Source organism: Aspergillus pseudodeflectus (assembly GCF_044049435.1).
Source record: "Aspergillus pseudodeflectus strain CBS 756.74 chromosome Unknown BJX68scaffold_13, whole genome shotgun sequence".
Taxonomy (NCBI): Eukaryota; Fungi; Ascomycota; class Eurotiomycetes; order Eurotiales; family Aspergillaceae; genus Aspergillus; species Aspergillus pseudodeflectus.
The window spans coordinates 20,688-35,465 of record NW_027263789.1 but is presented as its reverse complement, the minus strand read 5'-3'; the positions used below and the strand labels follow the sequence as shown (position 1 = coordinate 35,465).

General features: G+C 53.0%; 6 protein-coding genes across 6 annotated transcripts; 1 reads left to right on the top strand and 5 right to left on the bottom strand.

Annotated features, from left to right (window-relative positions):
* Window positions 1-1,469: 1,469 nt before the first annotated feature.
* BJX68DRAFT_264974 (fungal specific transcription factor domain-containing protein) lies at window positions 1,470-3,276 on the bottom strand (the record flags this gene model as incomplete). Its single annotated transcript, XM_071045112.1, has 3 exons — window positions 1,470-2,141; window positions 2,230-2,832; window positions 2,923-3,276. 3 exons carry the CDS (start codon window positions 3,274-3,276, stop codon window positions 1,470-1,472), a joined length of 1,629 nt encoding a protein of 542 aa, XP_070900872.1.
* Window positions 3,277-3,354: 78 nt separating this feature from the next.
* On the bottom strand, window positions 3,355-3,918 carry BJX68DRAFT_264973 (uncharacterized protein; the record flags this gene model as incomplete). The annotated part of the gene is made up of 1 exon (XM_071045111.1): window positions 3,355-3,918. One exon carries the CDS (start codon window positions 3,916-3,918, stop codon window positions 3,355-3,357), a length of 564 nt encoding a protein of 187 aa, XP_070900871.1.
* Window positions 3,919-4,866: 948 nt separating this feature from the next.
* Window positions 4,867-8,753, bottom strand: BJX68DRAFT_264972 (Frag1/DRAM/Sfk1 family-domain-containing protein; the record flags this gene model as incomplete). Its single annotated transcript, XM_071045110.1, has 7 exons — window positions 4,867-5,003; window positions 5,134-5,336; window positions 5,429-5,707; window positions 5,801-5,886; window positions 6,970-7,991; window positions 8,045-8,264; window positions 8,325-8,753. The coding sequence occupies 7 exons, from the start codon at window positions 8,751-8,753 to the stop codon at window positions 4,867-4,869; spliced, it is 2,376 nt and encodes a 791-aa protein (XP_070900870.1).
* Window positions 8,754-9,413: 660 nt separating this feature from the next.
* On the bottom strand, window positions 9,414-9,920 carry BJX68DRAFT_264971 (uncharacterized protein; the record flags this gene model as incomplete). Its single annotated transcript, XM_071045109.1, has 1 exon — window positions 9,414-9,920. One exon carries the CDS (start codon window positions 9,918-9,920, stop codon window positions 9,414-9,416), a length of 507 nt encoding a protein of 168 aa, XP_070900869.1.
* A 994-nt stretch (window positions 9,921-10,914) lies between these two features.
* Window positions 10,915-12,850, top strand: BJX68DRAFT_264970 (flavin-containing monooxygenase; the record flags this gene model as incomplete). The annotated part of the gene is made up of 3 exons (XM_071045108.1): window positions 10,915-11,141; window positions 11,233-11,514; window positions 11,596-12,850. 3 exons carry the CDS (start codon window positions 10,915-10,917, stop codon window positions 12,848-12,850), a joined length of 1,764 nt encoding a protein of 587 aa, XP_070900868.1.
* A 285-nt stretch (window positions 12,851-13,135) lies between these two features.
* BJX68DRAFT_264969 (NADH:flavin oxidoreductase/NADH oxidase) lies at window positions 13,136-14,542 on the bottom strand (the record flags this gene model as incomplete). The annotated part of the gene is made up of 1 exon (XM_071045107.1): window positions 13,136-14,542. One exon carries the CDS (start codon window positions 14,540-14,542, stop codon window positions 13,136-13,138), a length of 1,407 nt encoding a protein of 468 aa, XP_070900867.1.
* Window positions 14,543-14,778: the final 236 nt, after the last annotated feature.

Below are 14,778 nucleotides of genomic sequence, written 5' to 3'. Positions count from 1 at the left end.
AGTCTGTTGCACAGGGTACTGGTATAGATTGTCACGATTCTTGTATTGAGGGGAATGTGATACTTATAGGCTTAGGGGCGGGGATGCGGGTTGGGGGGTTTCGGGATGTCGCCCCGTCTACGAGGAGTCGGTGATTAATTGCTCTCCGTGGGAGCACGATTTCCGTGGCGAAATGAGATGGACAGGGTCTTAAACACGGAGAGTATCCTGCAGCTCAAAATTAGGCAAACTGAAGGCTTGTTGGGGGTTGATCTGCGTCTGAAACATACACGGCTGTCTATCCGGGGAAAGCTCCGGATCTAAAGCGGCCAAGCCTTCTGCCCACCTGGGCACAATTCAAGGGACAGCTGCAGTTGTCCGATGGTTTCCTCAAATTGCTCATCACTTTGACGAGACCGGTGCGCAGTGATGTCTCTATTCAAATAGGACCACTAATTTCCCAAGCAGGACAGGCAGCCTCCGGGCCAAACCGCGCGTAGTCGATGAGCTTCTTAATCGCAGCGTCCATGCGTGGCCCTCTGTAACTCACAGACGAAGTATGTGGCTCATGGAAGCGGCACATATACTGACAATAACCACGCGTTTTAGTCGATTATGTAAACTTGGCCCCGGTGGCAGCGTCTACGGTCGGGTCCTCTGGTAGCTGTGGGAAGTGAAGATGATGCTCAACAGTACTTGCTTCCATCACCAGGCCTTGCAAAGCTGAGCCGTTCGACCTCGGATCTTGTTATTTTCTCGATCCGGGAGTTTAAGCTCAAAACCGGTCCTTATTTCGCAAAGCGCAGCGGATATTCTCTCGCCATCAGAGAGGGCTATCTCATGCAGCACGACAAATACCTCGCATTTACTCAAGCGGTGACACCCATCCATAACTCTACAGCCTTCGAGGCAGTCGATATATACGAGCCCAGGACAAATGAGGTTCTGGTTCCAGTGCCTTCACGTCTCTATAGTATCGGCGACACCCGGCCACTTGCAGGTCTCCGAATGGCAGTCAAAGATCTGTACCACGTTGAAGGGGTACAGACGGGTGGTGGCTCAACAGTATATGCGGAACTACATTCTAGAAGTAACATCACTGCCACCTCGGTCACGAAGGTTCTGCAATTGCCCAGGGGGGGGAGGCGTGTTGTGTTATCGTAGTAAGTCTTCTCAATCAGCTCGCTATGTTAGCACCCTAGGACTAACACCGCGCCAGAGCAAGGCAAAAACAAGTCAGTTCGCCTTCGGGTTGGAACCTGGTACTGGCTGGACGTCAAGTATCCATGGAACCCGGTTGGGCTATTCAGATCGTTCTATATATTTGCGCTCGGCTTTGATATAGCGCGTGACAATATTTTAAATCAAGATCAAATAAGAAGTGATCAGAGATTGTCTGCTGCGAGGAACCCGATTAGTTCTTTTATTAAATATATGTACGTATGGTACAAACCATGTTTGTCTACACGGGTATCATAATAACATATGGGTCAATTAATATCATGATCAGAGCTGGAGAAAAATAGTCCGGAATCTGAGAAACTTCTCTGGATGTCGCTCGTGAGGATACTCCCTTCGTCGCCCAAGACCATTTCCATGTCAAATACGCTATCCAGGTATGTTTCGTTTGACGACGAAGTCGGCGTGCCTAGCCCTTGAGCGCCGCCTGGATCCAGTACCAAGTGCTCAACCTGATAACCACCGGATACAGTCTCTGCTCTCTGGGTTCTGCGATTGAGATGAGGTGCCCCGAGAAAGGACCTCCCCAGTGATCCTGGGCTAGGGTGCAACGGGTTGTCGGGGCGCTTCTCCGTCGTGCTCAAGGCGTCGTCCAGCCATAACTCCAGCGTGCTAAGCCTCGCAGCTACAGCGTTATTTTGAGTGCAGTCTCTAAGAATCGTAACTCCCTTGATGATAGTATCGCAGTGACAGCGTCGGAACACTGGCAGACTATGAACCACACGGAGCATAAGCGTCGTGCAACTGGCCACGTACTGCGAATAGTGAACTCCATATACCATGGCAAGCCGAGTCAAGTACTGAACAATTCTAGAAGCGTACTCCAGGCACTCTGCTTGCCGGGTAAGGAAGTCGTAGCCTTCACTGGCACTGACAGTAGCGGCAGCAGCTAATCTGATACGCAGTTTGAGGACGAGATACCGCTGTTTCAAGAAATATCAGCTAATATTCACAGGTCGTAAACTATAGTAATGAGGAAGTATGAGACGTTTTTCGTTTTCTTTGACTTACCACGTGTATAAGAATTGCGTGATTGTTACTGCACCAATAGACACCCTCCGGCTGCTCCTCGCTCAGCATCGACACATCAACACACTTCAGCCTCTCAGGTAATCGACTTTGCGCATCGTCCATCAGAGCATCCAGATAGGCAATGGACATATCTATATGGCCATGGCCCTTTCCCCGAGACTGCGCCGCAAGTAGAGTCTTTTGGAAAGCCTCAATCACCCTGCTGTAGGTTGCCGTGGCGCTCAGAACCTGAAACATGGTACCCTCTGTGTTAGAGACCTCCAGATCCACCTCCACCTTGAGCTGCGAGATTGTGGCCGACGAAACGACGTATTTCTGAAGCCACTCATTGCTCACATTGAGCGGCGGCTCCGTGGTTATGTCTCCATCAGACATCATTCCGGGCTGCTCTGCTTCCAGGGATATACGTCGGTCGAGCGAATAAAGAGCCCACCAAACACGGCGGTACATTTGGTTTTCGTAAACGGGCATGTCGGTGTAGGTTTGTTCGCGATGGAGTCCAATTGACTGCGCGCGGGATATGGTGTGGGTGAGAAGGCGTTCGGATTGTGTGTATAGGCCCAGGCGGGAATAATATAGGACCTGTGTAGAGTGAAACATGGTAAATCATTTGTCTCCTATCGCTTCATTCTCGCCTGCAAACCCAGGTAACAATGATGCTTTTGTACGTACCAGCAATGTAAGTCCAAGGAGAGGCTGCAGGGTCGTGGCAACCTTGGACGTAAGATGGAGGAGCGGCTGCAGGACGTGGATTGCAACTTTGTAGAGGCAGCACCGGGTTGTGTGGGGATTGGGATATGTCATTTCTGGCGCGCTCTTATGGCCGACACTTGCCATGCATAGGAAGAGTATCCCAGTGGAGATTTGCTCGTCGCTTCTGAGATCCGCCGCACTGTTGGATGCGCTCGGAAAGGCCTGCATATGCGCTTCGAAATTGGTGAAGGCCAGCCAGATAGAGGGATCATGCAGAATGGGATCGCGAACGTGCATAACCCGAAAGTAATTTTGTAGAAGTGACTTGAACATTTCCGTGCGTGGAAGGATGCCATTGCAAGAAGGGTGGAATAAAGGCAACAAATAAGAGGCTGTTTCTGAATCCTTGCATCATGGGATGACTGCGGCGTACATGGGACATCGCTTATGGCTGGGCTTGAGCGGAGGAGTAGGAATAGCCGATGTGGTGGCAATTTGCTCTACCCGCGCGAGGTGGGCGGGCCTGTTCACGTCAAGGGCCCGGCGCGCTCTCCGAGCCACGAACCTGATGTTCTCTCTGCACATCCTCACAAACCAGTCTGGAGCCCCTTGCTTGAGGTTCATCTGCAGATGGCCGTGGTGCGAGTCCGGGTCTGGTACCTCCGGCGGCGCACTTATGAAGCGGGCATCGTCCCAAATGATTTCCTTGACCCCATATCGAAACTTTTCGCTTTCTGCAATCGAGCGAAAAATAGAGATGTTCAGCGGATTGGCTGAGAGGAAGACACGGTTGAGGTGGAGAGGCACGATCTCGCTGGCTCGCTTGCAGCTGAGGCGCAGGGGTTTGAGGCTGCTGTTTGCAAGGTACCCGCAGGTGATCGCGATGATTTCCATGGGGAAGGAGAAGAACGAAATCTCCATCTTTGCAAGTAGCTTTCTCTCGAGACACCAATTGGGCGAGAAGGAGACTGGCATTGTGAAGATTGTCCTGTATATGTACAAGGAGCAACCAAGAAAGCGGGCATCTATGTGATTGACAGCCTCTGGCACCATAGACCCCAGTCCTGCAACCCTGCCAGCAGCATTGCTGATCTAATCATGAAAGGGACTCCTGTTATGCTATTATTCATATGGTAAGTTACGCCCTAGTCTGCACCTTCTGTGCGCCTGGAAATGCCCTGGATAGCTCGTTTGGAATGGGACGACCTCGGTAATAAGCCTGGTTTCGAATGACGTCTGTATCAGCTCCTCCGCCAGCACCAGTGTGGCCCAGCATTTCCAGTACAGTCAGTCTCGTTGTTTTGACCATCAGGATCAGCTATCGTATAGTCGTCGTCGAGTACTTGTCCCGACCGATCGACGAGGCTCGGCCGTGGCACAGCACACACCTACCAATGGAGAGAGTCCCGACCTCCAAGCCCCAAAGCAACACAAAAAGACAGACCAACTGACCCGCAGCCAAGACTCCATACCCGGCAGGCACCGCCGCTGCGATCTTGAACCACGTCCAAAAGAACTCGAGAGGCCCCGAGGCGTTACCATCCGTCGGACCGTACAACCCAAACTTCGCCCACGGCGACGCGCTCAACGCTGAAAGGGCAACGGCTTGGAGTCCGGGTAATAATCCACCGTGTTGGTGCGACCATGGCGGAAAATAGACAGACAGCCAGCAAGGCCATGGTGGCAAGCTAGTGCAGTCAGTAGACCTTGCAGAATTGTCCCTAGAGTAGTAAATTCCTTCTACCCGGGCAAGTTTATCCCTTGCAAATATAGATGATGGAAGGCTTTATAAATAATACTCCTATTATTATTACAAGATGCGACATGGTACTTAGAACTAGTTGTAGTATATACTAGGCTAATATTCCTATATTTGCAGATACTCCGCCCCGCCGAACGTGGATTAGACCCTGTCTGGGACACCTAGCAGCGAAGAACGACTTCCTCTAGCGACGCGGCGCCAGGTACGGCCGTATACCCTTCTACCAAGACAGGGCGGTGCGACGGGCGGAGATCACCAACAAAGCAGAGAATATGCCCGGTGAAGAGGTACGCAACGGCTGTTGATATAGTGTAGATTTGTTGTCAGCGACATATAGAGAGAGGAGAGAGAGAGAGAGAGATGTAGACATTTATCATATCACGAGGATAATAAATGAAAGGTACAGTATCCATGTACAGTGTACGTACTCCATTCGAGAATTGCGGCCTCGTTCTTGGTTTCGTCCGACAGGGCCGTGGATCGAAAGGCAAGGGCTAGTATTGCGCCTATAAGGACCAGCGAGATCCGGGTTGCTGTGAGCGCGAGCAGTGTTTGGTCCTTCCACCTGCATGCCCTGCCGAGGCGGATGTACTCTGCACAGATCGAGATGGCGCTGAGGATGTGCGAGGCCCTAACAACAGGAGGGTTAAGAAAGAGAACAAAAACTTTGGTTATTGTCTCAACGTCGCTTGGGACTAGTATGGGATGGGACGGGAAACGCACATGAAAACCAAGGAGAGAGCGTTGTGGAAATCGAGGTGATGCCGGCTATCATAGATTGATGACAGGACTAGGCCTAGACTCCCGATGGCTGCAAATAAGATGGGCAGAGAAGAGCAGATCTGGGCAAAGCAGCTCTTGCTCTCCCCCTTGGAAGTATGCTGCAGCCACTGTCTCTGCCTCTGTCTTAGGGCGGTGGATAGAGTGAGAAGGGACATTGAGATGATGCTCCCGACCACAAAGACCGGCTTGGGCGCTTCCGAGCCAATGTCGGAGATGAAGCTGGATGGTGGATGGCTGTTAGGACTAGGACTAGGTTGGCCTTGCAGGCAGATGGATGGGGAGGAAGAGAATTGGAGCGGGGGAATCCCTTACGGCACCGTCCGTGTTCCCTGCATCGTGTCGTAGATGGGCCGCCCGCTGCTTAACCAGTGGCCTAGCATGGCCATCAGCATTCCTGCCTGGGTCATTAGTCTACGCTGTCAGTCTCGGGAGCAGGCGGAAGTGGAGGAGTTGCAAAATTCACCTATCCAGACTATCGCGGAGAGGAGGGGGACGAGCCAGAAATTCTTGTAGATCCACATCCTTTCAGCATCAAGTTCCTTGCAGTATGGCCAGGCAGGTCGCCTTCAACCAGCAACAGTCCGAGATAATGGTGCTCTTTAAAGACCCCCAGGCGGGTGAATTTGACGCGTGAACACCTATACTATACTCAAGAACAAACGGGCAAAGGATATTTTGATGCAGGCAAAGCTGACAAACTCCGGTGGTCCGAAAGTAGCACAAGAAGGGGGCCTCTGACGATACAGAACTCCTGGGTAGGATTCTTGGAGGAAACGGAATCCGTAGTTCTTTCTCTTGCGCGGAGACCGTCCCTTGACTATGTAGTGTGTGAAGACTATGAGGATGTGATAGAGGTACTACTAGTCTCCATTCCACAGGGCCTCTTGCTGGGACACTTAATACGTAGTCCGTAGTCTGAAATTTAGAGTTTGATCTGCATACATAACATTGATTACTGAAGGGTTGCTTTTTTCTTGGCCCAAGATCTACACCAGACTAGCAACTAGTGGCGTTGGATTCATCCGCAATACAGCTTACTAGTCACTACATCACAGTGTCTTGCATATCTGGAGATCATACTGTCCTTGCATTTGCCAAGGAGGATAATGTGAGTCTAAATCATCTCGCCCTCCCCGCCAGAGATCATTAACGACACAAATAAGGGGCAGTTCCAATGTTCAGTTTGATCCCAGACTGGTAGTCAGGAAATCCGGCCCACGGCCCTCAGGACAATACTTTCAGTAAGCTTGAAAAGGGAGATAAAACAGAAATGGCAGAAATTTACGCAAAATGACTAATAGAGTACCAGAGCCGTTGGTACACAAAGTAATCACAAGAAAGGCAGAATGAACTTCATAGTAAGTAATAAGCATGGGACAGAACAAGTAGCCCTCCGGGTAAACCTGACCTTCGCCACGCCAGGCGACTCAAACCTGCACCAGGGGAAGCTCTACCGTAGAGAAGCTCGGTTTCCCACTAACCTCGTAGACCAACCTATCCGTCCAAAAGTGCCAGAGAGAGGCATGCAAAAGTGGAAGGCAGCTGTATGCGATGCCCGCAAGATAAATCCCGACCATCTCCCCGACACAGGATGGATGCCACCAGACACGCGGTGCAAATTCCGACCGAGTTACCATGTGATGGGCCAATGGATGCCGTGACGTATCCTGAAGGTCAGGCGTGGCCATATCCTGCTTGCGAAATCCTAGACACGCGGTGTACCACCGGTGGTAGTAGTAGAAGCAGAGACACGTGCAGAGGAAGGAAACCGTGCACAGCGGCTGCGTAACAAGCCGTATCCAATCCATCGTCTGGTCAAGCTGTGATGATGATGATGATGATGCGGGCACAGAGGTAGCTCCTCGTCCGCTCGCAACCACCTGTATGATGACAAAGTGGGTTGGAAGGAGGTAGGCCTCGAGCAGCCGCTGGAACAGGATGAACGTCTTCCATCGCCAGAGGCGGCGGTCGAGCCGCAGCGCTTGTCGCACCGCATACCCAAAGTCAAGTGCACCCCCCCACATGTGCCGTAGCCCTTGCCTATACCGTGCGTGACAGGTGCCCGCCACCGAGCAGAGCCACCCTTTTTGCTCCCCGGCACTGGCAATATTGCATTGGCTGGCGGGGATGGGGATCGTCCGTGTAATCAGATCTGCCCTGGTCTTGAAGAAACACTTGAGCATCATGTGGAAATCTTCGCCGATGGCGGTGTGGTCGGTATCCCAGCCGTCGACCAGCTCGATTAACGCTAGGGGCAGGGAATATATAGAGACTGGAACGGAGATGCAGGAGCCGGGATACATGGACGAAATGCACACCCATGACCAGAGTATATCCATACACCTGACCAGAAATGTGGTCCGGCGCGAGTTGCGGTCGAAGATGATCGGGCAGGTGTAGATTGTATGGCTTGCATCATCATCATCATCATCATCATGATGGCCATGTTGGTGATGAATCCGACAGATTTCGGTGAAATAATCCTCCCATAAAAGGGTGTCCGCTAGGAGAATGGTTAGTCAAGCAACTACTGCGAGACCCAGCAGGCGAGCTTACCATCCATAATGGTCACAACCACGTTCGGGTCGCCCCTGTGTATGGCTCGAATCCGTCGAACGGCAAAGTTCTCGTTGGCCCCTTTCCCAGAGGCTTCTCCTGGCACGTTTTCCGGGTGGAAGGTGGCCTGGATATCACAGAAGAAGGATTGAAACTCTTGTATCAGAGCGGCCGCTTTGTGCTCAGACTCGGCCTCCTTCTGCTCCATTGCAAGATATACCTAGTGCCGTTGTCTGTGGTCAGCTACGGCCAAAGTTCAGTTTGGGTAGCGGACACGGACCTCATACTGCGAACGCGCTCGCGGGTGCCTCGCAAGCGTAGCAAGAGTGGCTCTCAGCATCTCCGTGTCTTCCTTGTAGTTGGGGATCACAATTGCATGAATCATGTCGGATTCTCCCGCCTTGCGGGCGAATCCCTGATCGGAACTATGCGGGGTCCGCCTTGAAATTATATCGCCGACATGGCGTGTGGAATTTCTGAGCGCCAGCGATGTTCGCAGCACAAACCATATGATCTCGACGTTGATGATCAAGTTGTAGGCAACAAAGAACTGAGATAGCCAGCTCAATCGCATCAACTGAGCCCAGCCATGACGAGAGTCCTGCTCGGATTCATGGTCACTTGATTGGCACGACAGCACAAGCAATAATACAACAAGGCCAATGATATTGAGACCTGGTAGACAACGGGTAATCCATCGCAAGAACATGTTTCTGGTGGACATGTACCAAAAAAGTCAACGGCCAACTACACGGTTAGACACCTAATTTAAATGTGAATGATCATGTTCTTGCTGGTGCTTGTTGCTGAATGCCATGGAGCGACATGATCACTAGTAGAAGATTGCACTTGGATTACCGACTGGATTAGAGTTTGATGGCTTGGAGGAAACTTGCAATACTATATTATGATAGATTCGGCAGCAAGTATATTCAACAGTTACTCCGCCCGTAGGGTTGATATGGATGTGGTCGATGGCCGAGACCCATTGTGGCGCCCCCTAAATGTTCTGTGGCTTCGATATTTCAGCGATCTTTGTGACCAGCCATCTATCGACGCCTCACGTAATTTACTAGGAATAATCTACCTTAGCTAAGCCTCTCTGGTGCAGCTTGCATATCGTTGATCCCTCAAAAGGCAAATATACCGGCAGCTTGATTACAACGACCGGCCATACTCCTCGGCCCCATTATCGCTCTCAGAGTAGAGGCGCCTCCTGCACCAAAAAAAAAAGAAAAAAAAAGAAAAAGGAAGAAAGAAAAAGCCAACTACCACTGTGCGAGAATCTTGTGAGCGTCTTCGCGTGCCTGATCTCAAATTATTGAACCAGAAAGATTAGGGTTCTCACTACATGCAATCCAACGAGTCCTCAAAGCCCCAGCCTCTCCACCAATCCCACTGCGCTCTCACCGAGGAATTCGAGCGGCTCTGGATCAGTATGAGTCGATAGGTACGTCGAGTTTGTGCAGCCCGCTCGTCGTGGGAGACCATCCAGTCTGTCCTTCAGCCACGCCATCGCTGGTGGGACGAAGCTCAGCGCCAAATTGCCATGTATCTCTTGAACGGATCTCCTACAGTCAACCTGGGCGCCCTGCCGCGCAATACGCAGACACGAACCGGTCGGTCTGGTTGATAGGATACATGTCGTCCTGTTCGCTTTCGTAAAACAGGAGCGGCGCTTGGGAGTCGCCTGGCCCATGCGGTTCTGCTCGAGAATTTCCAGGACACGCGGGTTTTTGACAAAGTCCAGCATCTCAAAGTATTCCGACGTGTTGGCCGTCCCAAAGGCCTCTGTTGTCGGGCCAAAGCACTGGTGGCGACAAGCTTGGAATGCCCTTCTGCTTTCCGTGTCGTTGACGAGAAATCCCTCGATCATGCGATTCAGCTCGTCGTATTCGTTGGCCACGTGTCGGTGGTCCGGCACAAAATGTGGTATGCTGCGGACACAACTTCGGGTAGTGGTTATTTGAACACATAAGGGGCTTTTCGAACAGCGAGGATGCTACCGGGTGGTAAGGCTCTTTCTGCTTCAGTAGGCAGACGAATAAAAGGGGTCAAAAACATGGCCAGCCAAAGTTGCGACAAGACAATGCCTACCAGAAGAATGGGAATGGATAGAGGTTGCGCAGGCACACAGGGAAATTCGTTGATGGAGAAAGAAATAGATAGTCAACGATTTTGATTCTAATCAACCCAACTTGGTAAGGACCATGAGTGCAGTGCTGATTTGGAAGTGAGATGGGTTTATGCAGGTCCCTGGCGCTGCAGCTCAAGACTCTGGCGCCATGTCGACGACCTCCTAACGTGGTACACTGTCAGGCAGGCTCCCAATCACCAGAGTATGTTTCAGCTTGGATGACCAAAGCAGTAGCAACTTCCAGGGCCATCTCACGCAAATCCACGATGTCTCCGTCTAGATACTCTGGCTGAAGGATCTACTTGCCGAGTGTGGCGCTCACTTGTCCACGGCGGCATTCAATCTTGTGATCTTGGTTCAGCCTAACAAGACAAACTCTGCCTGATTGAAACAGCCTCGGGGCTATCCATGCCGGCTACCGACCTGACTCGCGGATTAGATCGCGCAAACCAGATCTCACAGATACGTACTCCGGGGCTCAGGCTCGGCTCGGTTGGCCAGACGTGCGTGGTTAGTCCATCCGGGGAAGCGATTCCGCCCTGGGTGGGTTATGCCACGGCCCACCCCACGGGTCGACAGTCTGAAGCATGGGGTAGACCTCCACTTGGCGCGATCCTCGACGTGAGCGTACAGGATATAGCAAGGTAAGGATAGCTGACTGACTTGGCGACACTCGAGTATTCAAACCCAAATAGATTGATTCAAGCAGGCAGAGCATCGTTATTCAAGAATCATGTCTTTAAACCAGAGAACACCGAGCATGCTGGACGCCAGCCCCACCTACACAATCCGCGAAGAACCCATCGGAACCCGCCGCGCCATCCGCATAGCATGCATGGGTGCCGGATACTCGGGGCTCATGATGGCAATCGTCTTCAACGAGAAGCTAAAGGGCCGCAACGCGGAGTTTATTATCTACGAGCGCAATGAAGATCTGGGGGGGACGTGGTTGGAGAATCGGTACGCCCCTACCATCTAATCCTCACTATACCTGCTCCTCAGTAAGAGGGTCGGGGTTTGTTTGGTCTGGTGATTGACTGTTCCTTCACAGCTACCCCGGCTGCAAATGCGACATCCCCGCCCACAACTACGCGTATAGTTTCGCGCCGAACCCCGCATGGCCGAATTACTATGCAACGTCGGAACAGATCCATGCGTATATGCACAATGTTGCGGACAAGTACGAGTGCAAGCAGTATATTCGGTTCCGGCATACCATTCGATCGGCTGTTTGGGAGGAGGACAAGGGCAAGTGGGTGCTTGAGGTTGAGAATAGTGAAGGGAGGTTAAGGGATGAAGTGGATGTTTTTGTTAATGCGGGGGGTGTTTTGAAGTGAGTCTTGGTCTTGCCAGTCCTCGCCAGGTCTCTCCAGCTTGGAATCGTTGGGTCTGTGTTGCAACTAATGAGATGCAGCAACTGGAAATGGCCCAACATCCCCGGCGTCAACACTTTCCAGGGCAAACTCATCCACTCCGCCCGCTGGGACCAAGAGTACGACTTTACCGGCAAAAACGTAGCCGTAATTGGAATTGGATCATCAGGTATCCAGATCGTCCCCGAACTCGCCAAAGTAGCCGGTTCGCTCGATATCTACGCGCGATCAAGCACCTGGATCTCGCCCGCGCCGGGGATCAACGAACCAACCGAAAACGATCCCGAGATGGACGACGAGTATAACTTTACGGAGAAGACGCTGGAGATATTCAGAGACCCGCATGTCCTAAGAGAATATCGTGCCGCGATCATGGATCGGCGCAGCTCGAATTTCAAGCGGGCCATTGCGGATAGTGAGCTGCAGCACCGCGCGCAGGAGCTGTTTCGGAAGACCATGACCGAGCGGCTTGGAGATAGTGACAAGGGTCGCAAGATTGCCCAGCGGCTTATCCCGGACTTTCCTGTTGGATGCAGGCGCCTCACTCCGGGGCCGGGGTTCCTTGAGGCGCTGACGCAGGACCATGTCACTATCCACTGGGATGCGATCGCGCGTGTGAACGAGAAGGGCATCGTCACCAAACCCAGCGACAACATGCCCTTGAATCTCAAGGAATACGACGTGATCGTCTGTGCAACAGGCTTCGACACCTCCTTCCGCCCCTCCTTCCCAGTCATAGGCCGCAACGGAACGAACCTGGCTGAGAAATGGTCCGAACCACACGCCCCCAAAGCCTACTTCAGCTTTTCCGTCCCCGGCATGCCCAACTACTTCACCTTTATCGGCCCCAACGCGGTGATCAGCAACGGATCGCTCGTGCTCGGCATTCAGGCGACGGCCGTATACATCTACCGCTGGCTGCACAAAATGCAGACAGAGAACCTGCACTCGTTCGAAGTCCGGCAGGACGTCACGGACGAATATAACGAGCACATGCAGACCTATTTATCTCAGACGGTGTGGACGCGGAATTGCCGGAGCTGGTATAAGCGCGGCACGATCGATGGACCCGTTGTGGCGATTTATGGGGGGACGACGTTTCATTTTATCGAGGCGGTTAAGGAGCCGCGGTGGGAGGATTTTAGGATCAAGTATGCGGACAAGGGGAATCGGTTCAGGTATTTGGGGAATGGGTTCACCAAGAGTGAGGAGCGCGGAGGGAGTATCGGACGCACGCAGACGTTGGACTTTGACGAGTTTTGGGGCTTGTTTGTTTTGCCAGAGATTCACGAGTAGTCTTTCTTCTTTCAGTTTGTCTCTGTTGGATGCAAGTAGGCACGAAGCAGTTCTGGCCATCTGTCTTGCGAAAAACGATATATGCGGCTAGTACCTCTATAGACCCCTGTTAGAGCGCTGAAGCAAACCAGAAGATATCTGCTAGATCCAGCTAAACTTCATCAAAGAGACATACGGCGCAAAACAGGCGAAGCACTGCTCTAGTGGGCAAAAAAGGTGCCATGACATCCATTTAGAAATGGTGTGTGTATACAGTAGATCAATGTATCAAGCCGTCATCTCCCTCTAGAGCAGCCCTCGACCAAACTGTAGGGGCAGTGAGACTGGCACATTCAGCTTCTTTGCCGCTGCAAATACCCAGTTGGGCTCTCGCAGGAACTGGCGTGCGATGAGAACGACATCAGCATCAGGGCCTTGCGTCCCTTTCATCCCACCCTCTCCCTCCTCCCCCACCTCCCCAACAGAGGCAACATCCGCCCCCTGCACAATATCCCTCGCCGCCTCCGCCTCCCTAATCAGCCCCACAGCCCCAACCAACAGCTCCAGCCCCGCGTCCCGAACCGCCCTCCGAATCTTGCCCGCAAGCGAAACCTGATACTTGGAATGCGGCTGGATCTGCTGATCCTTGTGATTGCCCCCAGAACTCACATCCAGCAAATCAACTCCCAGCCCCGGAAGCAGCATCGCAAGCCGCACCGACGACTCGACGTCCCAGCTCCCCGTCTCCGCCGAAACGGGCGCGGTCTCTAACCACTCCGTCGCACTAATCCGCAGGAACAGCGGTGTTTCGGCGGGGATAGCACCCCTTATCGCAGTAAGCACCTCACAAAGTAACCGGATGCGATTCTCAAAAGGACCCCCATAACAATCCGTGCGACGATTCGTCACGGGGCTGAGGAATTGGTGGATGAGGTACCCGTGTGCGCCGTGAACTTCGATCACGTCGACACCCGCGGAAACGGCGAGGCGGGCGCTGCGAGCAAAGGCCGCGACGATTTCTTGGACTTGGGGGATGCTGAGCTCGTGCGGTGTGCAGAATGCGTCTTCGCCCGGGGCCCATTTCATCGATTCGCCTCCTGTTGGCGCGGCGACTTTGTCGGGCCACCCGTTGCTTGCTGCGTCCGCTTTGAGGCTTCCTCGGGTGCGACGGGGGGGTTGGGCGGCTTGTCCTTGCCCGTGTTGTTGTTTCGTTTCTTGAGTGTTGCCGTGGTTGTTGGGCTCCTCTCTTGGAACCAGCCACGGCGCAACGGTACTCCCCTTCCTCCCCGCATGCGAAAGCTGAACACCAACCGCACACCCCTGACTATGCACAAACTCCACGAGACCACGCAACCCCCTTAGCTGCTCCGACTCTGCATCCTGCCAAAGCCCCGAATCCTGCGGCGAGATACGCCCCGCGGGCAAGACAGCTGTCGCCTCAACCATCACCATCCCAACGCCCTTGGTCGCGAGGTGGCCGAGGTGCGCCGTGTGGAAGGGGGTTAGGGCGCCGGCGGCGGGAGAGGTCGCATCGGGCTCGCAGGAGAATGTGCACATGGGGGCGACGATGATGCGGTTCTTTAGGGTTAGGGAGCGGATGGTCAGTGGGCGGAAGAGGGTTGGCGTCGAGGGGGAGGTTGGAAAGAGGGCGGCGCCGGGGGAGTTGGCGGGCGTGAAGAAGGGGGTGTTTGGGGCTCTGGTTGCGTTGGGCATGATTGTGTGTATGTTGGTGTTGGGGTTGTTTGGGTGTGGGAAAGACGGGTGTCAAGAGAGCGACAGGCATATATTGCGGTTTTATTTGTCCAATGAGGCTGCAGGTAGGTACTAATAGACATGGACACGAAAATCCACCAGATCTGTAAGAGTATATAGCGTCCGGGGGTTCATGAGTGGACCCCTCCCCCTCCCGATTCCAAGTTCGCTTCTCTATTCCCCTCCCCGGGTCAAAC